General features: G+C 38.9%; 1 protein-coding gene across 2 annotated transcripts in view; it reads right to left on the bottom strand.

Annotated features, from left to right (window-relative positions):
- The window catches only part of TGFBR3 (transforming growth factor beta receptor 3), a 192,106-nt gene that overhangs the window by 43,335 nt on the left and 121,919 nt on the right, over positions 1-26,852 (bottom strand). Inside the window, exons 5-10 of one of the 2 annotated variants that reach the window (XM_060773914.2) lie at positions 19,435-19,618; positions 11,088-11,256; positions 8,846-8,993; positions 4,201-4,390; positions 3,410-3,693; positions 1,449-1,601 (exon numbers count right to left, since the gene is read on the bottom strand). In XM_060773914.2, coding sequence (XP_060629897.2) covers positions 1,449-1,601; positions 3,410-3,693; positions 4,201-4,390; positions 8,846-8,993; positions 11,088-11,256; positions 19,435-19,618 — 1,128 coding nt within the window. Of the gene's footprint in view, positions 1-1,448; positions 1,602-3,409; positions 3,697-4,200; positions 4,391-8,845; positions 8,994-11,087; positions 11,257-19,434; positions 19,619-26,852 lie in introns of both variants that reach the window. The other variant, XM_060773913.2, reaches the window with a different exon arrangement.

Here is a 26,852-nt window from a genome sequence, read left to right as displayed (position 1 = left end):
TTAACTCACAATGTGAAAGGACAAAAACTGTGGACCTATTATTTTGCCCCTGACACCTTCAAAAATGTTTTTAATCAAGCAGTTGTGAAGGCACTTCTACTTTCAAAAATGGGTATTTTTGCAATGTTGACAGTGTAACAAGGCTGCTTCTGAAAGAGATAATTCATCCTTTCTTTTGGGTAGAAAAAGGACAATCTGGGGAGCCTGGAGAAATTGAGGTCACAGATGCAGCTTTAAGATATAAAGCTGCATCTGTGACCTCAATTTCTCCAGGCTCCCCAGATTGTCTGTATTTCTAGTGGCCTGTGTTATACTACTAATCTATGGTGAGTACTGTGAGCTATGTGGAATACATAGAATCATAAAATCATAGAATAATAGAGTTGGAAGAGACCTCATAGGCCATCCAGTCCAACCCCCTGCCAAGAAGCAGGAAAATCACATTCAAAGCACCTCCGAGAGATGGCCATCCAGCCTCCAAAGAAGGAGCCTCCACCACACTCTGGGGCAGAGAGTTCCACTGCTGAACATCTCTCACAGTTAAAAAGTTCTTCCTAATGTTCAGGTGGAATCTCCTTTCTTGTAGTTTGAAGCCATTGTTCCGCATCCTAGTCTCCAGGGCATAGTAATATCTTGCTTTATCTCTCCCAAAAGAGACTCAAGGAAGTTGCAAGGAAGCACAGAGTTTTCGGCAACTGAGTGCTTTTTATTTTTTATATTTCCACTTCAAATCAAGCATGCTGCCGTGGAAGAAATGTTTCATCTAATGGAAAGTGAATTTACCAGATGGATCATCCTTTCAACATATATTTATTTATTGCACAGGATGTTTTAATATGAAGGATACAAATCAATTGCTTTCTAACCTTCTTTAAAAGCCTTGTGACCCTTAAGTTGAAAAGGGAAACTGACATATTATTAACCTTGAAAGAATTAGGGGGCTGTTCACATGGACCACAAAACCTAAAGTGGGACAAACGTTGCTCCTGGACATCAACATGGCATCCAGGGACTCTTAGTCCCAACGTGGGGTAAAACCAGTTTTTGTCCCTACATTAGGATCACTCCCTCCTTTCTCTACTGCTTTTACCAAGTCATGTGAGTGCCTTCGCTGACACCAGTAAAAATGTAAAGAAACAGTCAAGAACTCTCCAGAGTTTTGTGCTTCCTGCCACAGTGACAAACAACAACAATGATAAAATGGCCAACCAACAGGCTGAACAGGGGTCCATCCAACTGGATGTTGGGAATGCATCATGTTTCTGTAGTGGGATGGAGATGGGTGTTATAGCCACTCCGGGCCAACCCTGCATTATGTGATCCATGCAGATGCTGTAAGACTACTTGCTTGTCAACATTTTCACAAAAATAACTATCTCTGCAATAATTGTGTGATCATATGGCATTATATTATCCCCAAGACAGCACATTTTCCTCAAGTGACTCACAGAGTTCAGGTACACAACATTATCCAAGGGATAGGCTATCCGTCGAGTCCCACACTCGTGCAATGATGATTCCAAGATAAAATGTGTCTGATTTGCCTTAGCTCTGCATTTGGGATCCAGCAAAGAGAGTTGTGTCCCAATGTAACCGCTAGCCTAGATAGAAGACACAAAATTATATCGAAATTAGACTCAAAGTAGTGAAAAGCAGCGTAAATAATGGAATACATTAAGCTTTTTTACTTAATATTTTTGCTCCCAACTTATGACATTCATCATCAAAATGTCTTTATTTGTAACTGTTCAATGGATATTCCTGTAAATAAATTTGATTTTACTGATAGTTTAATTATAGTGTAGCGTTTGTACATTTTTATGATGTAGACTTTTTTCTATATGTGTACCTGTGCTTCATTAACAAAAACACACAAAATAATTTCCCAAGCAAAATCACTAATGGACAACATTTTTGTAAGCTGTCTTGAATCCCATGGGCATGAAAATGCAAAAATATAAATCACTGGGTATCACAGTCTCTGGGTCCTTTCACACAGCCATATAACCCAGAATATCAAGGAAGAAAATCCCTCAATATATGCTTTGAACTGGGTTATCTGTGTCCACGCTGCCATATATTCCAGTTAAAAACAGAGAATGTGGGATTTTATTCAGCTGTGTGGAAGGGGCGTCTGCTTATACTGTAGCTGTGTGTGTCTGCCTATAACAGGCAGGGTAAACAGCAACAACCTCCAGAATTGCTTCCTGAATTAGTGTGAACAGCAAACCAAAAATAAAAGCATGCCAACAAAACGTAAATCTATATCTGTGGCCACTACCATAGACATTATAAGAAAAACGAAGTTTGTAGAAAGATATCATCCTTAAATGAATTTTAAAAGCTTTTAAGTGGTCCCTAGAGAGTTCAAAATGTTTTGTTTTACTTACAAAAAAGCTTATTTAACATGGTCATTTCATTTCACATGTGCATAGTATTAATTTTGAATACAAAGCTTGCTTTTTTCCTGTCCCTATCTATCTATCTTGGTGGTGTAGGAAATTATCCGTATTCATTCCCTGTTATTTATGTAAATGTGTTTTCTGCAACACATTTAATTTGTTGACTGAGGCATTCTAGAATGTGAGAAGATGCAACACCTAGATATTCCCATACATAAAATCATCATGTACAAAGCTGCAACAGAAATTTTCTATAACTTTCAATTCCTTCCTGAACAGTAGTTTCTGGAGGTCCATCTGTCTTTGCTCTGGAAAGGACTCAAGTAAAAAGAAGACCAGAAATAAAGTAGTGATTCCTGGGTAGTTTGTTGAAATGCCGCCACCTTGTAATGATGTTGTTTGGAAAGACCCTGGAGCATAAATCCTGGGCCTTATGTAAATGAGTAGGGAGGCCCCAAATGTGGTAGTGCATTTGAGTCACTTTGGACACAGAATGATTTCACTGTTATATCTTTTATACTGGGATGGCAATTTGTGTTATTTCACTTACTTCAGAATACGGCAGGTGAAAAATCTGTACTTTTGCCCTAGACACCCACACCATACCTTTTCAGAGAGAAGACAAATGATTGTGCAAAAGTGGCAAGCTGTTGTTCCAGTACTGGAATAATTAAAATATTTTATAAATACCATGTATCATCACAGCTTTTCTGTTGACTGAGAAATACCAGATAATTGTGTCTATTGAAGCTTTCAATAAGAGGTGGAGTGGATTGTACATTTTGGGCTCCATTTTAATAATCCAAAAGATTTTGTTTTAACTAAAACAAAAACAAATGCTCCACAAAATGTTGTGCTAGATGGCACACACCACTGGATGGATGTAGAATATCAACCACATGTCCCCTTTGTAACTGTTGAAGTTTTCTCTAACATGCAACATGTTCCACAGCATACTTTATTGGGTGTTCCAAATATTCTATGTAAAATTAAGAACTCATACCAACCTCCAGTGAATCTTTTGCGACAGTTACTGTCATGGACGTCTCATCACATTTAACTGAAAGGGCAACATCAACACTACCCTGGACTTCTTCTGGTTCACTGACTGGGTGGAAAAATTGGCTGACCATGTCTGAGTCCTCCATATCAGTTGATGGAAAGGTGCCTTCAACTTTGTCATGAGGGAAGTCAAACTCCAAGGATGGGATAGGCTCTGACTGAGGCTTAATACCACGTAGTAATTCCTCCAGTTCAGGGGGAAGGAAATGGTCTTCTTGATCATTCATTTCTTCTGGAAAAAGAGAAGAAGCTGTAGATCTTAAGCTGTCTTTTCTATATATTTAGAGTTAGAGCCAAACAAGTTGTTATATACTATTCATATCTTGTACCTTTATTTCTTAACATAAAAAAGGTCATGGGAACCTGTTCATGCATAGGGGTCGTGCTGGGTGGGATTTAATTTTCTCTCCCATGTTTGCTATTATTTTCCCATTGAACTCTACTAATAGTTATCCCTAAACAGGTTTATCTCTAGCATGGACAATCTGGGGCAAATAGCAGCTGCCAGCAGCTGAAAATGGAATTTTTGGATTTTCTCAGCATCCTTAGCTGAATCCCACTAAGAATTATTCAAAACTGACAGAGAACGTAACCATTTCATCTCACTGATGTAATGGTTTCCTAGGCCAAATGCTTCTGCCATGGAAACTCCCACATGTCTAGTGAGTTCAAGACCCTTGGAAACTGGACCAAGAAGAGTTTGGGAATGTCCTTCCACTTGACACAACTTCCTCACCAGTATTCTCAAGTCGTAGGTGGAAGCGATTAGCCACAGGTGCTTTTGTGTAGGACGTAACTGGACTGTAGCCACGGTCATAAGCCCACGTAATCAAACTCTCATGAGAGGAGGGAATATCCGACAATACAGTTTTAGTCGTCACCATTGAGCATTCAGATTCTTTTCCGAATCCAACACTGTTTGCTGCCTGTAAACAAAGGAGACAGACTGCTTTAGGAATCTGGATAGGACTTGAATTACCTTTACAAAGCATGTTTTTTAAAGTTAGTGCAAGAACTATAGATAATACATTTTATATTGTTTTTTCACTGTCTGTTAATAATTGGTCTAAATATAACTATTTGTTCCAAATAGATTAGATATATTGAATGAAAGGGGACTTGCTACGTCAACATCTATATAGATTCATTGATTCAAGGATCTACTCTAGATTGGTCTAAAAACTGCTTTTAGGCACTTTTATGTTATTCCAACCTGTCCCAATAGATAGATCCCGATTGGAAGTTGGCATTCCTTGAGGTCCTCTCTCTTCTATCTTATGTGAAGGCAGAGGAGCAGGAGTATGTTCAGAAGTTGGCATCCCATCTGGTCCTCTTGCCTTTTAACTTGTATTAAGACAAGGGTGTGTTTAAAAGTTGGTCGTCTTCCATTTCTTGCCTTAAGGCACAGGATTTAAAGTTGGCACCCTGTCTGCAGCCTGGGAATGACCTCACAGGACTTGGCATAGTATTATTACTATCATTATTATTATTATTCCCCGCCTTTTTCTCTTGATCAAGACCTAAAGCAGCTAACCTCTTATTATAATTATATAAATATATTATTATATTATATCATTATATATTATTGCTATATCATTATATCATCACCATCACTGCCCTTTGAGATTGAGCTTGAATTTTATTTGTTTTGTATTGTTTTTTATTGTATTCTTGTGTTTTATTGATTTAATTGTGTTGTTTATTTTCGCTGTTTTTGGTTTTATCGTGTTGTAATGTACTGTTGGGCTTGGCCTCGTGTAAGCCGCCCTGAGTCCCTGTTGGGGAGATGGTGGTGGGGTGTAAATATTTATTTATTTCATTTACTTATACCCCGCCCTTCTCACCCCGGGGGGGGACTCAGGGCGGCTTACATAGAAGGCAGATTATTATTATTATTATTATTATTATTATTATTATTATTATTATTTGTTCCTTGCCTTGATTGTTATTCAGGTGGCAAAAGGCATTCTGATATTTCATCCTCAAACATTATTTATTTTGCACAAAATTTTTTAATATCATAATTTAAGGGGAAATTATCTAGGGGTGCTAAACAAGAAAGAAGTCTAAAGCCATAAAATATTAAGCCGATTTTAGCATTGTATTATTTAAAAATGGTTAAAACAGCCTCAGGAGAAAAAGAGAAACAGGGGAGACATAATGCCAGAGGTCTAGAAAGCATTAAAAAACATTTATTTTTAGTTGAAATGGTTGGGGAAATTACAAATCTTTCATATGGTACCAAATAACTAAAACACAGGCACCAAATGAGCTTCTCAGTGAAAGGAGTTACTTTCATAGAGACCCTTTTCTAAATAACCACTTTATTTGGTCAGGGCAACATAGAGAAGGATTTCTTCAGATGATCTTAGGCATACACACACACGAGATGAACTTTCCTATGGCAATATAATCATACCCAAAGCTTAACACAAAAATAAAAGAAGTTAGATTTCTTCTTTGTTTGTTGACACAATAATTTGTATATACAGTAGAAGGAACAAAAAAAACTCCCAATCATGCAAAATGATAAACTGGGTTCTTCTCATTTCGTTGCAAGGAGAAAATAATATCCAAAGCTGGGTCAACCTTGACAAGAACCATATGGTACCCAAATGAAACCAGTTCCATGTGGTGACTGTCTCACAGGTGGCCAACTCAAAGCTTCAACTGAATGAAGGACTTTGAATAATGCAAGTTTTTGAAAAGAAAGCAGCAGGATATTTTTGCTTCTGCAAGAAAAAAATATTTATCCCCAATCAGCATCTGCGATTTTTACTCTTTAGCAGTAGGCTTGCTGATTATGATATTGAAAAATAAACAGGCAGAAAAAACAGATGAGGCTGCCAACAAATTATTTTAGTTTTATTTATGTGTTCATCATATTTTTAGATGCCCGATTACCAGATTTCTAAGGATAGTTTATAGGCACATTAAAAACAGAAGATGTAAAACTACTATAAGACATCAAAAGTATAAGAAGCACAGTCAAAAAATAGCAACATAATAATAGTAATAAATTTTAATTTATAACCCACCCTCTCTCCCCGAAGGGACTCAGGGTGACTTCTAAGTACAAAGGCAAATATTCAATGCCATGTACAATCATAAAATCGAAGCAAAGCAAATATTCAATGCCATATGCATAAAAACACAGCACAATAAAATAACAAATCACAGTTTTAAAAGCACGTATAAAATAAGACTCTCAGTGGGTAAAACACTGCAGCACACAATAGAACCATCAGCAATGGGATAAAACATGTCAGAAGTTCACTGAAGGTTTTTAAATAAAGGCTGGATGGTCATTTGTTGGAATGCTTTGATTACGTATTCCTGCATGGCAGGAGGTTCCACTGGATGGCCTTTGTGGTGTATTCCAACTCTACATTTTTATGATTCTAAGTGTGGACATGCACAAAAATAATCCTTAAAATGGTTGGTCTTCTCATGGCACCAAGAAAATGTATCACAGGCAACAGGCAAGTCTCTCTGGAGAGGTGAGATTTCTGAAAAGGTGTGAATCTCTTCTGATTTCCCAGTTAGTAATCAGAGTTGGATAATGACCTTCAGGAGGCATCACAGATGCCCTTAGGAAATGGGAGGGCAAAGGGAAGACCTCCCAATATTGTTGGGCTGCAACTTCTAGCAACCATAGCCAACATAGCCAATGGCTAAAGATTCAGCAAGTTGCAGCCCACAATATCTGAAAAGTTTTCATGTTTAGTACTATAAATTTAGGAACTATGTTAAATCAATGAAATCATTCAGGAGCCCAGTTTAAAAGGCTCTTTTGGTTCCTACTGAACTGTCCAGTCATCTGAATGGTCAATTGCAGGTGGTACTGAAAAAGAGATTCATTAACAAAAGAGCTGTTGTTAGTCCTCCCAGCAAATCCCACTGCAAGGGGCGGGAGTGTTGAGGTCTGCCTGCCCTTTTTACTTCTGCCCCAAAAAATGATCTCCTCAGCGGACACAAATCTGGATACAATTTTTGACACATGTTTCAAATAAACGGGCAAGTTTGGACTGAGATTCCTCCGATCACTAAATTTGCCGGATTTCCTGTTCACTCTCTCTTTTTCTCTCTTTAGATGTTAGATAAAACAGCTGAGCAAACATCTTTTTTCCCCCAGCAAATGACTGTCATATCTGGAATCAGTCCATTTAGAAAGATTTGTTTACATCTCTGTTCCTAGAATCCCAGTAAGACTCAAGGGTCCAAATGGGAGCACATGAAACCCTTTTAAAGTATATGTCATCCTTACATTTACTTAAAAAACAACAACACATATTCAGACAAGACACTGATTTATCTACTGAGTCAGGTGCTGTTAGCTCTGCAAGTTAGTTTCTCTAAATATATTTATCTACTTGTCAGACGCAGTTAGTTAGCTAGGATTTGACCTTCTTGATTTTTCTGGATAATCTGGGATCAGATTCTGGGTTATAAGGCAGTGTAGAAGGAACCATGCTCTCAGTCCAGAAAACTCAGTGATAACTTCACCTCAGAGTTTCAAAAAGTCAGAAACAACTTGAAGGAATGCAACAACAATAGCTATTCTACATATAGCCAAGCCAGCCACCTTCCTGGTCTGGATAATGCCTTTGAACTTAACAAGAATGAAGGGTTGCTGTAGAGAGTCTATCATCCCACTGGGCTTTGGGGGACTACCAAGCCAGTTTGCTATCTTCCATCTTCCGCCTCGCTCTAGGTCAGTGGTTCTCAAATTGTGGATCCCCAGGTGTTTTGGCCTACAACTCCTAGAAATCCCAGCCAGTTTACCAGCTGCTAGGAGTTGAAGGCCAAAACATCTGGGCTGCTCTAGGTGGTCACTGAGGGGTTGCTTGAACTGCAGGGTCCCGGACTTCAATCCCAAGATCCAGTCCTAGTTGTGCCCTTGCTAAACCATGGGGCTATCCAATCCACTCTCTTCCCATCAAACTATATCATTTCTCTAAATCGCTTGCAACACATTGATCGATGTTTTTACTTATATCTGCATTGGGAAGAAGCTGGATGGACTGCTGGTTGTTACACTTCTATGACTGCACAAAGCAGTTTTGCTTTCCAGTCTTTCTGGGTATTTTTGTTAAAGAATATTTTTGTGTGAAGTGTTAACAAAACATATCAGACATGGACATCTTTATCTATGTGTAAAGAACAATAATCTCACTGGATGATTGTAAATAGGGAGAATTAATTCCCTGACACAGCATCACATCACTCACTAAATGAGCAGCTCAGTGGCAATTAATGGTGATGTTAGCAAATAGGGAGGAGATGTTCAGACAGGCATTTGTTATCATGCACTCCGAAGCACAAGCTGTTAACAACCCCATGCCTCCTACAAAATGAGAAGCAGGGCTGTGTCTACTTACAATAGCTTCCAGTTTCCCCTTCACGTCATGTGACTTGATGACCCAATTGACAGACCTTCGGCATTTGAGGATAAGTACAAGATCCCTGACAAGTGTGATGTCTGGTCGAGATGGTCTAATGTCAATGATGATGTCCACCTGGAAAGCACTGAACGTGGAAAAGAGAGGCAGAGTTGAGACGGCGTGCCAGAATTTTTCAGCTATCAACCTTAGTCCAATCCATCATTTTTCCAGTGTCTGGCCAGCTGATTAAAATGCTGGAGGTTCTCCCAGACAGCCCAACATGTGCAAAACAGACTGTTACGCCACACATGCTAAAACAATTTTACATAACAATGGAAACAAAATGTTTTTTACTTCTTTTAAAAGGCTGATAATTGCTGCCCAACAGCTTTCCTTTCTCGTTTCAAAAGCTGTTGGCTGCTCATTCTATCTGTTTTGGTGTTAGTTAAAGAAAAACATTTGGAGCTTGCTTTATCTTTTTATCAATATAGATATATGAGCAATCTGTTCCAGTTTCTGTACCACAGATTTTAAACGTACACACTTACATTTAATTAATTTCATTAATTTAAAACAAATGTCACTCAACTGCGCTTCGTTATTAGAAGCTGGCAAGAGCATCGTGGCAGCAAAGTAGAAGAAACTATTCACTCTCTGAGCTTTGGAAACTATTTTTTCTGGAATATTTGCACATTAGACTTACTGCACCATTGTGGCTTCATTTCAAGTTGCAAATGATATACAGGCATATTCAAGGACTGCTGGCAAAGATTTCACTGGCTGTTTTATGTCAGTGTACAATTCCTTACTCTTTAGCTTTTGACCAAATGCATTTCTCTTCTTTGCTTTTCTTCTTCTTTTTCCCTTTTCAAATTATTTTTCCCCTAAATTGTACTCAAGTAGGGATAGGACAGAAAATGAATTGGGCTTACAAGTCTATATTAGTTTACCCAGTCCCAAACTTGGGGTGAAATTTATGCCAACAAAAAAGTGTGTATATCTAATTTTCCTATGTACAGTACATTTGTATTTTTACTTTTTCCTATGTACGTTTGAAAAGTGTTCATAGGAAAATGTAAACATCTAAAAGCTCATTCTGACTCAGTTTTCAGTCATACTGGAAGAGCTTTTTTGGCAGATATTTGTATCACATTTCCATATGTGCTTTCAAAACGCACACAGAGGGATAAAAAGGGCACACATTTTAAAATGTGCACATTTTGAAAAATATATAAAATTTCTAATATCCGCACCAAAAAAAGCTTTTAATATGACTGAGACTTGAGTCAGAATGAGCTTTTGGATGTAAATGTTTAATAAACTAGGCATTATAGAGGAACACATCCCATTTCAGATTGTTGGGCTGCTTCCTCTGATTTCTTAAAAGTTATCTATTTGTTGCGCTCCTTCTTCCATAGGCCTGTCTTCCCTTTTATAGGATATGATAACCTCAGCCAATGTCAGCAAGAGGCCACATCAGATGCTCAGCAAAAAATATACACCTGGGTATATACAACCGCCACCATCCCTGCATCCCTTCACAATGTAAACTGCAAAGGCAAACAGAGAGATCAGCTGCAATCCATACAATATCTTCTCCAGCCAAGTAAGATTTCACTATGCAATGTGAAGGGAGGGGAGAGCTTTAAACCAAAATAAAATACCACATCCTGTTTTAATACCTCTCACAAGATAGAGTTCCTCCTTGTTTAAAACCTTAAAGATGTTGAATCCCTTATTTCAAAGCATCATAACATAAAGCATTTATCTTATTTTAAATCTCAATTCCACTTTGAGTACCTTTGGGCATTTTGCGAACCTTTCTTGCTTTTTCGCTTAGGTATTCATAGATTTTCTAGCATATCCAGTCTAAGGGGGCATAAACATACTGTACATTTTACATTATTCTCATAAACAAAAAGCTCTGCCTTTAAAGTGTTGTCGAAGGCTTTCGTAGTCGGAATCACTGAGTTGTTATGAGTTGTCCGGGCTGTATGGCCATGTTCCAGAGGCATTTTCTCCTGATGTTTCACCCACATCTATGGCAGGCAACCTTACAGTCTTTGAGGATGCCTGCCATCGATGTGGATAAAATGTCAGGAGAAAATGCTTCTGGAACAAGGCCATACAACCAGGAAAACTCACAGCAACCCTCTGCCTTTAAAGCTGCATTAATGGATCAGAATCAACTGGAGGTGGCTGTGAACTGGACAGTTATCAACATGATTGGATACTTTACCTGTATGGATTTGAGTCAGGTGTGATCAATTCAATGATATGAACTTCTTTGTCTTGACTCGAGCTGGAGACAATGCAACCTTCAGCTGCTTTTGGTTGTAGGTATCCCGCAAGGTAGTTCAGAGAAATAAAGTTCTTTTCTATAATGCATGTCGTAGGAAAAAACTGATCTAAAGAAACAAAAAGATGGTATTGAACATGCATACCCATTCTACAAAATGCTTCCAAGATTATCAAATATATTGTGGAGCAATCATGGGGAACATGAGGCTCTCTAGATGGTGTTGGGTTTGAACTTCCATCAACCGTTACCAGTATAAGCTTTGAAGGATACAGTTGTGGAAATCCAGCAACATCTGGAGAGCCACGTGTTCTCATTTTTGCCATAAAAGTTACACAAGGAGTCATCGAGTCCTTGTAAAATAGGTTCCAAAAATGAGCACAGAACTCTGAAAAGAGATGTTTGCAAACAATAGTGAATTTACAAAGTACATTTGCAGATGCCAAGATGTTAATTGATAGTGAGCAGATGGGAGACATCTGTAGACCAGAAAAGTATTGACTAAAATTATCCTTGATTCCAGAGAACCATAAAGGTCACCAGTATAGTTATGCGGAAATCTGGAAAAGTGGTAGCTGCCTGCTATGCAATAGGCAGGGAAGGCATTTTCCCAGCATCCTCCAAAACCAAGCAGTGCAGGGGAGGAAAGTAGAGTAAGGTGCTGTTCTGTAGTCTGGGAAAACCTATGTCTAATGAGTGATGCCTCCATGTTATGCAAGTGTAGGATGGGATTCACATTATTAGCTGAGGGAAAGATCTCCTTCTGATAGGTGATAGCCAGCCCTTTTGGATCACAATTGAATGGCTCCCCCTACCCCACGTGTTAACACACAACTATGTTACCTTGTGTTTGTTGCAATAGTGCTTGACATAATATTACACTTCACAACACCAATGAGGACAATTCATAAGCACAGTGCTTAACCAAGGCTAAAAGGCATTGCCCATATTTTCATGTGAATGTTAACATACTTTCCATCCCCTACACTATTCTGATCTGATTTCAAATCAGGCTCATCCTCATAACAATTTACTACTTATACATTGGAAGCTGTCTTCATTGTCATCCTTCTCTACTCATAAGCCAATCATTCACACATAACTAACATCAAACATCGGTGTCAGTGTAGGCCGTGGCTGTTATGAAACAGATTCCCTTTCAGCAATTGGGTTAGAGCCACTAGTAGAAAGACTCCTTATGATGAAAGATCCTTCCATCAACACCACAGCTCATCCTATTTAGTAGGGAGTTTCTGACAGTCTGATCCTCTGTGTAGCACTTCTGTTCTGTGTGGAAGGGGCCTTGTTTGATGGCCTCCATGGAAAGGAAACTAGGATGCCTTGTGTTTCATATGAAATGTAGGGATGATGTACAATGCGACGAGGAGACTAGAGACTGATAAAATGCCTGGTTACCCACTCATTCCACTTTTTCATAAAATCAGAGGTATAAAAACTTCTGATTTCCAGACTTCTAGCAAACATCATCATTCCAAAACACAGTGCAACTGGGTTAAGCAAATACTGAATAATATGTGTCAGACTCACTGACAATCATTAATTTAGTAGTTGCCTGGCATCTCTCTTATTCTCAGAGAAGCATCTTTCTTCAATTGGATGTATGTTCAATTCATGCGCAAAGTTAACATATTCCTTAAGTAATATCAAGTTGCAACACTGTAAAAACATTCTTCAGGCAGACAAATTGGTCTCCATGTCATATAGTCTGAACCTTAGTCATTGGTGATTTTTATTTTACTCCATGTCTTTTCAGCAAAGGATCGCTGCCTTGGCACGGCACTGGAGCTTGAGCACCTCAATGATACCACGAGTGAAACCATGAAGGGACACCCAAGACGGGACGGTCATGGCAGAGAGGTCAAACCAAATGTGATCCCTGGGGAAGGTAATGGCAACACACTCCAGTATTCTTGCCAAGAAAACTAAATAGATTAGTACAACCAGAGATATGTCTGGTATTCCCCGTAGAAACCTATGGACATAAGAGCTGAACCATAAGGAAGGCTGAGCAAAGGAAGATAGATGCTTTTGAACTATGGTGTTGGAGGAAAATTCTGAGAGTGCTTTGGACCACAAGAAGATCCAACCAGTTCATACTTCAGGAAATAAAGCCCGACTGATCACTGGAGGGAAGGATATTAGAGGCAAAGCTGAAGTTCTTTGGCCACATCATGAGAAGACACGAAAGCTTAGAGAAGAGAATGATACTGGGGAAAATAGAAAGAAAAAGGAAGAGGGGCCGACGAAGGGCAAGATGGATGGATGGCATCCTTGAAGCGACTGGCTTGACTCTGAAGGAGCTGGGGGTGGTGATGGCCGACAGGGAGCTCTGGTGTGGGCTGGTCCATGAGGTCGCGAAGAGTCGGAAGCGACTGAATGAATAAACAACAATGTTTTTTCAGAGTGTTTTCTTTTGTGAGGATAAAGAAAAGTATTTTCTTTCAAGTTGAAAGAAAATTCAGGTACCTTAGTAAAATGGAAAGATTAGGCGTTCTGGGTTGGGCTTGGGTGACACTGGAGCTTGTGAAGGGACTTCAGCGAGCAAAAAGATACAAAGATTGGCTGGTGAAGGGTGATAGTAGAAGTCATCTGTAAGATGGAACATTCTTCCATGCCAAGACTAGCAATATTAGATGGCAGACTGTTAGATTAACAGTTCGGTTTTTCATCCTAATTACGTCTGAACTACCTTGTTTTAAATGCTGATTGGCAAGAGAGTTCTTCTGTTCTCCTTCCAACCCTCTTAAATATTAGAAAGATTTGCTTGATTATAAGATCTTTTAAGTAAAGAAATAGTGACTTCAAAGAGTGATTGAATCTCCCACATTTGAGGTCTTTAAGCACAGTCTGGTTGGCTTTTTTCCAAGAGTTCTTTAGGACTAGATAGTCCTTATGGTCTCTTCCAATTCTATGATTCTACATGAAAAGCCATACTGATTATCTGACCATTGTGACCAACCAGATTTCTCATCATAAGGGAAGCAGTATATTGTTTTAAAATAACTATTATAGAGGGATGCTGATTCTGATACTAAAGATAGGGGTATAGATTCAGATTCAGATATGTTGAGATCCTAAGCTTTGTCAAGTTTAAGAACCCTTGTAGTATTACCAAAACCTACACTGTGGTCACATTACAGATTTGTCGACAGTGGGCTCTTCAGGTCTGGTTCTATTGGCCCCCGTGGATATCAAAATCCATGGATGCTCAAGTCTCATTATATACAAGGGTGTAATAAAATAGTGTCCCTTACATGAAATATCAAGATTTATTTTTTGGATTTTTGAAAAAAAATTCAAGGTACATACGGCTGATTCTGTGAATGCAGAATCCATGCATACGGGGCCCAACTGTATTGTGTATTGTCATTGTGGCAGTTTCCTTTTTGATCCCTTTCTGTACTAATTGGTTTCTGAAAGCTCACTTTGCCTTCTTCTCTAGAGGATCCTTCTATGTAAACTATGAGGCTAAATCTATTTATGCTGCCTGGTGGAACACTCCCCAAACATCTGTTAAGGGCCTTGCCAGATGGGATCTCAAAGCAGTGGATATTCTGCCAATTCCTCTCACACAGATGAGGGAAAGTGATCCTGAAGTTATCCATACTGAACTCAAACTAACATACATTACGAGGCAATGCAAATCTGACTCTCAGTGCTAGCAATGTAATTTTTTTTGAACTGGTATATCACTTGCCAGCTGCTTGTCCAGGAAAATCACCACATTTTAAAGGAAATAATGATAAAAGGTCTCCTGCATTTATGTGTTTCTGGAAAGTCTCCTGTGGTCACATTACAGATTTGTGGACAGTGGGCTCTTCAGGTCTGGTTCTATTGGCCCCCGTGGATATCAAAATCCATGGATGCTCAAGTCTCATTATATACAAGGGTGTATATAATGAGTGTAGTGCAAGAATGAATAGTGCAAGAATGAATCTGTCAACAAAACAACTAAGCACATTTTCTTTCTATTGTTCATTTAGAATTTAAGGTCAAACATTTTTCTATTGGGGGTGTAAAGTGTTTAGCTAACCAAAAGACAATTCATAGCATATACTTAGAATACAAAAGGTTGCATGTTCTTCCTGTAGGACTTAGATTTGCAGATGATGGCTGGTGGATTCCATGTAAGTGATATGGCAAACCTACTTGGAGTTTTATTCTGAGTTTCATAACAATTGTTCAGGGTTTTGAATTTGATGCTTGAAAAAGATTCAGCATCTTGAACAGTTCTTTTAAAATCTGGAAGAATGCTCAGAGTGGATTTATTGTACCACTGATATGGAAATCTCTAGTGACAGCTGGTTGAATAAGTAACTTGCTTAAAAACCCAGTGAGCCACTGTGGTCATTTTAGGCTGTGCTTTGACCATGCTGAATTATCAAACAGTGCTTGGTTGAGAGAATGTTAATTCCCAAATAATACACGGGTATAATATACACATTTCCCCTGAAAAGTTAAGGAAGCTCTTTTCACTGGCTTGGTGTACAGCTTATAGTTTTCATAACACAGGTATAGCTATAGCTGTTCATAACATGGTAGCTATTCAGACCTATTATCTTCAAGGACCATAACCTTAAAGAAATGTAATAATTTAAGGTTGGACCTGAAGAAAATTTATTATTTTGTTTCTAGGAACAGCAAAGGAGATTGAAACATTTCCCAAAATGCTGAGTTTTTTAAAGGTGCAGCCCAGCTTCCAGATAGTATTGGAAGTTTTCCTTTAGGCAAGGGCAGAGCATCGACTCCATATGTACTTGGTTGAGTCTTTCTAAACCTATTTCAATCTGACTTTAGGCCTAGATTCATTACCAAAACTATGTAAATGGATCAAGCCCTTTGGTTTGAGCTAATCATGTAAGTCTTTAGTACACTCTTATGTGTTTGAGGGCCCTTCTATACTGCCATGTAAAATCTGGATTATCTGCTTTGAACAGAACTATATGGCAGTGTAGTTCAAAGCAACAACAACAACAACCTATTTATATATCGCTCTATCTCCCCGAGGGTAACCAGAGAGGTTTCTAAGTAACATCATCAATACATACAGAGTAAAAAACATAACCATAAGATTAACAAAACAATATAAGCATAAAAATTGTCACACTAACACATATATATTAAAAGTAATCCTGCCTGCTTTGATGATCTGAATTATATGGTAGTGTAGAAGGAGCCAGAGATCAGGTGGTAAGCACCTTCTAATGATCCCAGTTGGCAATGAGACTTTAAATACTATAGCTACTTCAAGGAAAGTTGACAAGTTGATGTCAAAATTGTCCTTTAACTTTTGCTCCTGATCACTGGCAATGCATTCATCAATTTGGCAGTCACTTAGATTTTCAAAATGTGTACAACATATCTTAAAATTAATTTAGAAATCCCCATCTATCCTAACCTACCATGCTCTGCACATAACAGTAGAAACTGTTGTTGTCAAAATCAGGATATGTAGATTCTTGGAGCAACAATTGTCAACAAAAGCACTGATATTATATGCTGTAATACAAAAGCCACATAATGCTAACGTCTATGCATGTTTCACAATTGCCTGTCACAAATGGAGAAATGTACCTTGGATTCTTCCATTTTCTTTGGGCAGTACCATTATCTTAAAAATGGGGAGTTGATTTTCTTTCTTTCGAAACAAATTAGGTGTTATCATCAGATTCTGGGCCAACATGACCCAAAGTTGGAGAAAGTTTAAGTGCTTCTGGCTTAACAATACTAGCACATGTTTTACGAATATATCAGAACTATTTATCATGTATCAGCTTTCTTCAATAAGTTCTTATTGCCAAGGGTTATATATCAGCAGTAAGATTTCTTCCCAGCTGGAACTCTTTTTAAAAAGGTTTAATGCTAGAATAAAGAAGAACCAGAGAGAAGATCTAGGAGGCTAACAAACTCTAAGAAAAAGTGTTCCAGTATAGGTACTAAGGTGCCAACTTAAATGAAGAGGATTTTGAACTATTATTACCTCATTATTAACTAGTGAACTCCTTCTGTACTATAGGGATGTATGAAGATAGAAGGAGTAATGGCAAGACAAAAAAAGGTTGAAGAATTGATGTGCAAGTTGGCAAATCAGCCAAATAACCAGCAGACATAAAAGGACAAATGAAACACATGCAATAAGGCAACATGGTAGTTGTAATATGGTGGATTCCATCACAAATGATTTGAAGTATCTTTATGGAAACTCTTCAAAAGAACAACTTTAAAACTCTCATCTTATTCCAAATACAATTAGCCCTAACTCCACAAAGAAGCATCATTATGTTAGAATGAAATCCATCACCTTCACTACAAACTGGAAACTGAAAAGAAGATAGACTTTCTTAAAAGCCAAATAATTGATCTGTGGACACCGGCATACAAAAGAAGAACAACTGTCTTAAATTTGGGGAATGTTCCCCCTGTTTCAAGAGAAGACAAGCTCTTTCCAGTACTGATTCCTCATTGCTTAAGAAATTATCACAGCCTCCAGACTAAATCTAGATTACAACTCCCAGGATCCCCCAATAATATGGCCCATCAGCGTCTTCCTGACAAAAAGTTAGGCCACCATCCAAAACGCTTAGTAGTGACTGCAACCCCCTGAATTTAACTATTCAATTTCTGAATGAATATGATGAGGGATGCACCATGAAGCTGTATTTAGGTAAAGGTAAAGGTTTTCCCCTGACATTATGTCCCGTCGTGTCCAACTTCTGGGGTGTGGTGCTCATCTCCATTTCTAAGCCGAAGAGTAGGCGTTGTTCGTAGACACCTCCAAGGTCATGTAGCTGGCATGACTGCATGGAGCGCCGTTACCTTCCCACTGGAGCGGTACCTCTTGATCTACTCACATTTGCATGTTTTTGAACTGCTAGGCTGGCAGAAGCTGGGGCTAACAGCAGAAGCTCAAGATGCTCCCCGGATTCAAACCTGTGACCTTTCAGTTAACAAACTGTATTTACTTGTATATAGGTCTAGAAATTTTAGTCAAAAATGGACACTATCTTATAGGTAAGTACTTTTTTTTTTTGCAACCCCCCCCCCCTCTGGTGTGGTGCTATTTCTGACCTTATTGATTGCCTGAGTGGGAAAATGGTGAGGGTGGCAGCCAGGGGTTACTGGCCATTGTGACAGGGCTGGTGTTGTCCCCTTTCTGTGGAATAACCCCCAACTTATCCCTTAGTCATATCAAAAGCCATAATTTTGGCCCTAGAATCTGCTCTTCGCTTATACATGTGGTTAACGTGAGTATATATAGTATGTGCATATCTAACATAGTCTAGAAGTGATAAAGAATAAGAGCTGAGCCAGTACCTTTGGCCACTATGAATAAAATGAAGACTGTTTCAATAAACCACAGGGTTCTGAAGGAATGCCAGTATATCAAATATGCAACCATGCCTGGTACATAAATGAATGGCTGAATAAATAAACATGCATTAAGCCCAGGCTGCAAAACTGTCAGATCCAAACACAGCAATGTCCTGAAGGGCAGTAAGTTGTCTAGAAAGTTACTTAAAAAAATCAAGAGGATGGAGAGCCAAGGCTCAATCTTCCAGAGTATCTTTAAGGCTAAACCTTTTGCTCTCTCCACTCACTCATACCTCATGTCTAAGCTCTCCTGTGTGTGTTTGTGTTTATAAAATTATACTGTTTAGCCAGTATTGCACCACCTGACATCTGCCGGGAAGTAGCAGCCAATAATGAAAGGACCAAGGCAGTGACATCTCTGATCCATCTCCTGTTTGGATACCAGCCAGCACGCCCACGTCTTATATCAAGAAATAGTTTTCTAAGATCTATCAATGGCTGATACCGAATGAGAGACTTGCACAGAGAAGCGACTTGGAAGGTGCTGAGGAGAATGCACTCTGGAGGCTGTGATAAAGCAACACAAGAGGCACTCCCAAGTGGCCAGCTACTGGTCAAAGGACATTTAGTATAATGGCAAGTTTCTACTTTGTTTATTTTTAAATACATTACAACTATATCCTCAATTCGCTTCTGACATAACAAATAAATAGCTCCCTTTCTCCCTCCTCTTATAGATCTCCTCAGGGGCCCAGAGTGGAATGGGGAGCCCAGATACTGGCCCCAATTACTGGTATTTTAAAATATACTACATTCCAACTCTTGCCATGTTAAGCACACAAAGAATCAATGTTTAGAGTGGTGTTCCCAGCCGGTGCTGATAGGGAAATCTCTAAATGAGACTTTGACAAATTAATATTAATGACATAAAGCCTTTTAATTTTGAAAAACGTACCTTCTCCCACTTTGATGTAGACATTTCTGGCTATTTTGAGTTCAGTGAAAGATGTTACTGCGCCATATTCCTTTTGTGCCCACTGTAGCAGGTGCCTATTTCCTTGTGGGAGTGGCTTCTCCTCTGTTTTTGCCGACAAGGAGAAGTTTTCTTTCTCAAACAGAACTAAGGAACCTGCTGAAACCTGGGGAGAAAAAAATTACCTTTTTAATGTGACATCTATCTAATACAAGCATTCCATTCTTTCAGAAAGTCATTTAAAGCCATCAAACCCAAACAAGTCAATTGCTATAACATCTGGCAAACTGGCAATATTGTGTATTCCCTGTAAGAAAAAATATAGGTTGAATTCTCTTTGGTTATATGATAGTGATAAACAACAAAATGATCTATAGGGAGGAAGATGCAAAGCAGAAGGGATGTATATTTCATTCCTAGGGTGTGTTTTTTAAAGTAATAATGGATGTCTAGGGTTTTAAAATATGTGGACCCAAATGCTAAGCTCACAAACCTTTCCGTGTGGTGTGTATGAATGACTGATGAAAATAAGGACCACAAACACTACTTTTAAAAAACCCAAGATAAATATTTCCGCTCCTTACATCAAAGGATTCAACCTCACAAGAATTTCAAAAGATACTGTAGAGTTGACTAATGCTTTATACTGTAACGCCATGCAAACAAATGAAAAACCACAACCATCAAAAAGTACTGGGTGCAAATATCCAGATCTGTATGCCCTTCCAGGTGTTGTGTCCTTCTCACTCAGTTTCAAACAGCTCCACATATGAGCTTCCAGACCTCTGGTTAATTGAAGTAAATGGGTGGTGCTGAGTAAGATCTCCAAAACATTTGGAAAGTGGGATACAGATGTAAAGCAAAAGGCAATTCCAACCAGAGTTGGGATCAACAGAACTTATATAAATGTTGAATTATCGAGTTTCTATTAAAGTAATTAATTCATTACATTCACTCCAGCTGAGACCTGCAGTTGGAATTAGACCCAAGTTTAAACAGACCATCTGTTCTACTCTACAAAGGGATCCAGACCTTGGGAATTTCCGACTGCACCTTTTCCTGTACAATCCACTCAAAGGTTTATTTTACCACATCACCTTTGCAATACTTGATTTTACTGTCTGACTATCTCTTGTAACATTCAGAGTAACAAAAATATTTAAACCACACTGAAAGTATTTATGGGACAGTCTTGTTAACTATTCTCAAGGGTTTTTTTTCCGTGTCAGGACTTGAGAAACTGCAAGTCGCTTCTGGTGTGAGAGAATTGGCCATCTGTAAGGATGTTGCCCAGGGGACACCAAGATGTTTTTTGATGTTTTTACCATCCTTGTGGGAAGCTTCTGTCATGTCCCCGCACGGAGAGCCAGAGCTGACAGAGGGAGCTCATCTGCGCTCTCCCCGGATTTGAACCTGCGACCTGTCAGTCTTCAGTCCTGCCAGCACAAGGCTTTAACCCACTGCGTCACCAGAGGGTACTCAAGGTGACAGTGGTAAAAAATGCCAAAAAACAAAAACCTCACTGAAGATATAAAACTCCTTTGCAAAGAGTTTTTAATAGAACTTTATTTCTAGTTCGCCCTCTCTCAGCAGAAGGACTCAGGGCAGTTTACACATAAAAAGGTAAACATTCAATGCCTCAAAATAGGTACAGACGCATCAAAATAGGTACAGACACATCAAAAATAATACAAAATAATACCAGTAATAACAGAAAATGTACAACAAAGGAATTAAATATCAAAATAAAATAAAAACAATAATAATCCATTAAGATATAAAAACTAAAACATAAACATTACAATGTACACTCTAAAAACAAATTAAGAGATATTACACTAGAAATGGCTGACAATGGTCTGGTCTAAGAGATAGAAGATCTAATCAATATATCAATATTAGGAAAATATAAATAAATATCCACTGATTGCATACAATCCATCCTCCACATTTTGTGGGGTTAGATTGCAGGACCCCCATAAAAGTGGGAAAACATGAATTAAAAATATTTTTTAACCCAAGAAAACACCATTCTAGGAACTTTAGATTCTCCATCACAAATCTATGGTCCACTTCTGACAGAAGCTGAACATAGAATTAGACTGGAGAAACTAGAGATTTCTAGAGAGAGCATTTTAATCAAATCTACAAATAATCAAATCCGCAAAATGCCAAACCCGTAAACACGGAAAGCCAACCATATATAGTATATATAGAGTGCCTGTAACAGAGTAAACCACTCATTATTAACTCTGCTCTATGAAGATCAGTGACAGTACAAAATGGCAATTTAAACCTGCCACACATAATTTCAACTCCATATAGGCTTTGATGGCAGAGAAACATCCTAGAGCAATGGCTTGTGACACATGCTCTTTTGCTGACAGCACAGAAGATGTAATCAGAGCTTCACAGCATTATATCTCTCATGTCACCTCCTTCACATCTCTGTCAACTAGTGTCATTGAGGTGAAGCCTTTCACAGAATTAATTTCTAGGCTGATGGAACACACAGTTGGATCAATATAGGAAAAAAGGTTCACAAAGTACTAGGAACTGGTGAGCACAGAGACAGCCCCCTGAAACGTAACAGTTTTCCATGGACCAGTGATTTCAGAAGCTCTTTGGCTCCTTAGTTGAGTGTTAGATGCAACATGCTTACAGTCATGTGCTTCAAAGGAGGTCATGTGTAGGGCACATGTACTTATCTGTTTTAAAGACTATACTGTGAGCCCATTTCCTGCATTTTTCAGCACTGCGTGAGCTATTCAATCACACTCAGTTCTCCCCTGGAGGAAGAAAATATAGGAAAATAGATAAGTTGTCTTTCATGATGTCAAACCTCACAGTGTGAAGGATTCTACCAAGGGAATTGGATGCCAGTGGGAAAGGAGGGACAGTTCTGTTTGAACAGAAACTCAGAAGTGACAAAGGCAGATTGTGCAATGTGATTTTTTCACACGGCACATTTGCTAAGGCACTGTGACCAAGGACTTTCCACAGCAGTTGCTGAGCATCTCCCAGACAACCGAGTCAACAGCACATTGCTCCAAACAACAGCATATTGCAAATTGATTTGAAAACACTTGGCTGACTTCTTCTGGGAGAAAACAGATGTAGTCTGAAACAATAGTCACTTTTCATTGAAGCATTGTTTACACAAAACTGTGGTGCGCTACACTATTTTTTTAAAAGACCAGATAGTGTAGCACTTGACAAGTATCCGGTGCATTCCCACACATTACAACCCAGAATGAATAATTCTTTAAAAAATAAACCAGACATAGCTTTTATGAAACAGTTTGGTGTTCACATACAGTGTTCAAGAACATGTATTTCATTTGGATCATCTGTCTGTCTTTTCACAGACCAGGACAGGCTCTCCAGGTGGTTCTCCAGATGTTGTGGGACCCTGGGAGCCCAGAATAGGGAGAGTAGGGAGATTGAACTCCGCAAGACAAGTCAAGGAAGGACTGAGCCCCCACCCAAAATAATCTGACAGAAGTAGACTACCAAGACTCCTATGTAATTGAGCTTCCTTGGGAATATTATCAGTTTGCTAAATGATCAGTACTAAGAAACAGTAAGACAACTATTGTCATGGAGCCCTGCAAGAAATATTGAAGAGAATCTACAGTTGATCATAGGTACACCAACTCTGTTAAGTCCACTGAACACATGGAAAACACTTCTGTGTACACATTGCACTTGGCAATACTTAAGGATGTTTCAGTGCTGATTTGCCCTTCCTCTGCAAGTATCTGGAATAGACAAAATAAATTATCTACCCTAACTTACAACAATTCCAAGGTGACCGGAAGTGCAATCAGGTAGCATAACTAATGGTAAGGAATTATGGGAATCCCAGCCCAACAACAGATCCAAAACATCAAAAGTTGCCCACCTCTTTCCTAACTTACAAACAATTCTGAGGTACCTACTGGGACCACAAGTGCAATCAGCTAGCATATTTAATGGTAAGGAATTATGGGAATTCCAGCCCAACAATGGATCCAAAACATCAAAAGTTTCCTACACTATCTGGTCTTTAAAAAAATAGTGTAGCGCACCACAGTTTTGCCTACCTCTGTTTAACAACTGCATCAATACTAGGGAATGGGATAAAAATGGGATAAGAAATTAGTCATTCCATTCATTGCATTGTGAAGAATACTTTTGATCAATATTTTCATGTCTATTTCTATTCACTGTCTAGATTTTGAAATGTTTAGAATTGATGTTTGTACAATTTCCACAAATACAATTTTGACTACAAGGGAATTGAGCAAGTAAGAATCATGTGGAAAGAACTCTTGCTTCTTTGAAATATACTCCCTGGACAGAATGTCCTTATGCGACCAGTTTTGTTCACAGCCTGAGCCAACGAATGTTTAACAAATATTGAGGAGTCTTATTTTAGGGAGTCTTTGTTGGGATGACACATAGCAGATTTTGGGCTGAACCCAACTGTAGTTCTGAGTTAATTGTGTCTAACAAGACCCGTTCATTCCAGTCAGTCTAGATAGGGCTACAATTGGATTTCACTCCTTGGCACAGAAAGAGATGTCCCTTGGACCAAAAGTTCATTTCACCCAGACAAGTCACAAAAAGCAACATCTCCACTTTGCCAGAATTGTTCGGAAAGCTTTGACCAACATCTGCTTCAACTCCTGATGATCTCTTTTACTTGGGGCTGGTCACATGACCATCATAAAACATTCCACTTTTTAAAAAGGCGTTCAATTCAGTGTAACACTTCATACATCATTTTTACAAGAGATGCTACAAATGTATACCCTGTTTTCTATAAAAGGAAGGCTCCAAATGTCAGTGTTTTACATTTTATTAAGTCTTCCTCTGGCAGTTTATCACCTGGTAGTCTCAACAAATCTTTCTTAACCCCGGCAATAAGTAACATGAATGAGACTCAGACATCTCTGGAACTGAAGTGAGAGTGCAAATACGTTCACTTAAAAATGTCATAGGACAATAATGGAGGCAACCTGCCACTGTCACTTCCACTGCTGCCCTATGTCATTTTTAATTGGGACATACAAACGTCCAAGTTTTTTGGAATCCACAGGGATCCCGGAACCAATCCCCCATGAATACGAAGGCCCATTATACTGTCAATTTGAATAAAAACATTGGTGAATTGTCCTTCTCCCTCCTCTCTTCTTCCTCTTTTTTTCTCCTTTGTGATATAGGAACCTAATCCCAGTCTTTCTATGTTATTTCTACCTCTGGTACCAAATTTTCTGTTGCAAAAATAATGTCTAGAATCACATCTATTCTGATAACTTACATATACTTGCAGTGAAAGATGCTACCCTTTAAGGTATTCCCAAACCCATAACAGTTACCACTTTCTTTTATTATTAATAATTTTATTACTAATGATTTTTAAGGTGGTGCAATGGGTTAAACCTTTGTGTCTGCAGGACAGCTGACCAAAAGGTTGGTGGTTTGAATCCAGGGAGTGGGGTGAGCTCCCGTCTGTCAGCTCCAGCTTCTCATGAGGGGACATGAGAGAAGCTTCCCATAGGATGGTAAAACATCTGGGTGTCCCTTGGGCAATATCCTTGCAGACGGCCAATTCTCTCACACCAGAAGCGACTTGCAGTTTCTCAAGTCGCTCCTGACATGAAAAATATAATAATTTTATTACATTTTCATTCCATTTCATTACAAAATATAATCTCTATAATTTAAATATTTATTTCTCCTCATTTTCCCTGGACAGTTACCTCTCTCTAATGTAGAATGAACAAGCTTTTACTACATAGTCTGTGTGAAAACCTTTAAAATCAAAATAAACATCTCGGAGTATTAAATTAGATGCTGCACTCTGATATGTGAGATTGTTTTAAATTATCCCAAGGAGCATAACCCTCAACATTGTAAACATGGGCAAAAATATATTTCCCAGAATAAAGAGGCATTGGTAGTTATTGTACCAAGGAGGTTCTGCCGGTCATGCCTCTAGGGCCGGAGGGCACGATGCAGTGTTAGGCATGATTTGAAAACACTTTTTCAAATAGTAAAGAGGAAATTAGGTGACCTCAGCTTCCCTTCACCTTCAGCGATTCATTTACTGTCACGTTACCCCAATAACCTGCTCTGCCCATTTAAAGCCAGGACTGGCATCAGGAGTCTCTGGCATTCCGCCTGGAAATACAGCTGCCAAACAACATTGATTGTCTATGTGTTTCTCCCTGTTCACTTCCCTGATTTAAAGGGCCAAAATACCATTTTTTAAAAAAAAGATGAGAAGTACAGAGAAGCACAGACAACTGACAACTGCACTGATTTCTCCCGTTTCTAACTTCACAGACTACAAACTAATTAATGCCAATTAAGACTTAGGCAACTACTTAAAAAAACCCTGCCAGTGTAATGTTGTACTCTACAGTCATGTGGAGGAAGCAAAACCAAGGGGAGGACTCCTTAGTGCCTGCCAGGTCTCGAAGTTTTACTATGAAGGTTTAAGGCTACATTAAATGAGCCAAACATGTTATTTTCTTTGGAACAGGTTCAAGAAACTCTTCCAAAAAGGGAAAGAAAAGGCAGCCGTCACTTTGTTGCACCACTTTTCATCAAACATTAACTGCTTCCTCAATAGAACTGATCTATTCAAGGAGAGCAAAGCTGTGCTGGAACGATCCAGGAAGTGAAGGTACCTATGAATTGAGAAGGTAGAGTTCCAAGGCCAACAACCAGACTTGCCTGAAATAACAGAAACTTGCATAGCAATTGGCTAAGATCCTATGCATCTTTTAACAAGGAAGAGGAGGAAAGGGATGGATTAAATAGTGGAGGATGACATACCCTCCAACATTTCACAGATAAAAACTGGGATACCTATGGTCAAGTAACATCAGAGTATGATCGAGATGGACAAAGTTATTAATGAGGAAAAACACACAAGCTAGGAGAGGTTGCAGCTGTTTGCTTTTGCCTGATCCTACTGGGAAGATGCTACCTGCTCCTCTCCTCCACGATTAAGGCCCTTTCTGTACAGCTGCATGAAATCTACATTGAACTGGATTATACGGCAGTGTGGACTCAGATAATCCAGTTCAAAGCAGATATTATGGATTATTTGTCTTGATATTTTGAGTTATATGGCTGCATGGAACAGCCCTATTGGCCCTTCCAGACAGTCCCTATATCCCAGGATTTAATCCCAGGCTTTCCACTTTAAACTGAATTATATGAGTCCACACTGTCAGATAATCTGGGATAAACAGAAAGCCTGGGACCGGATCCAGAGGTAATGGATGGGCCAATAAGAGTGTAATCAAAACCATCTGGAAAGCACCAGCCTGCTGAAAGTTGGATTAGAGGACATCTTGCATCCTTTCAGGCTCATAACTTCACACTCAGGCTTAATGTATAGT

Source organism: Anolis sagrei, chromosome 4 (assembly GCF_037176765.1).
Source record: "Anolis sagrei isolate rAnoSag1 chromosome 4, rAnoSag1.mat, whole genome shotgun sequence".
In the NCBI taxonomy this organism is placed as follows: Eukaryota; Metazoa; Chordata; class Lepidosauria; order Squamata; family Dactyloidae; genus Anolis; species Anolis sagrei.
The sequence above is the reverse complement of the archived record's forward strand: the minus strand, read 5'-3'. Positions and strand labels throughout refer to the sequence as shown.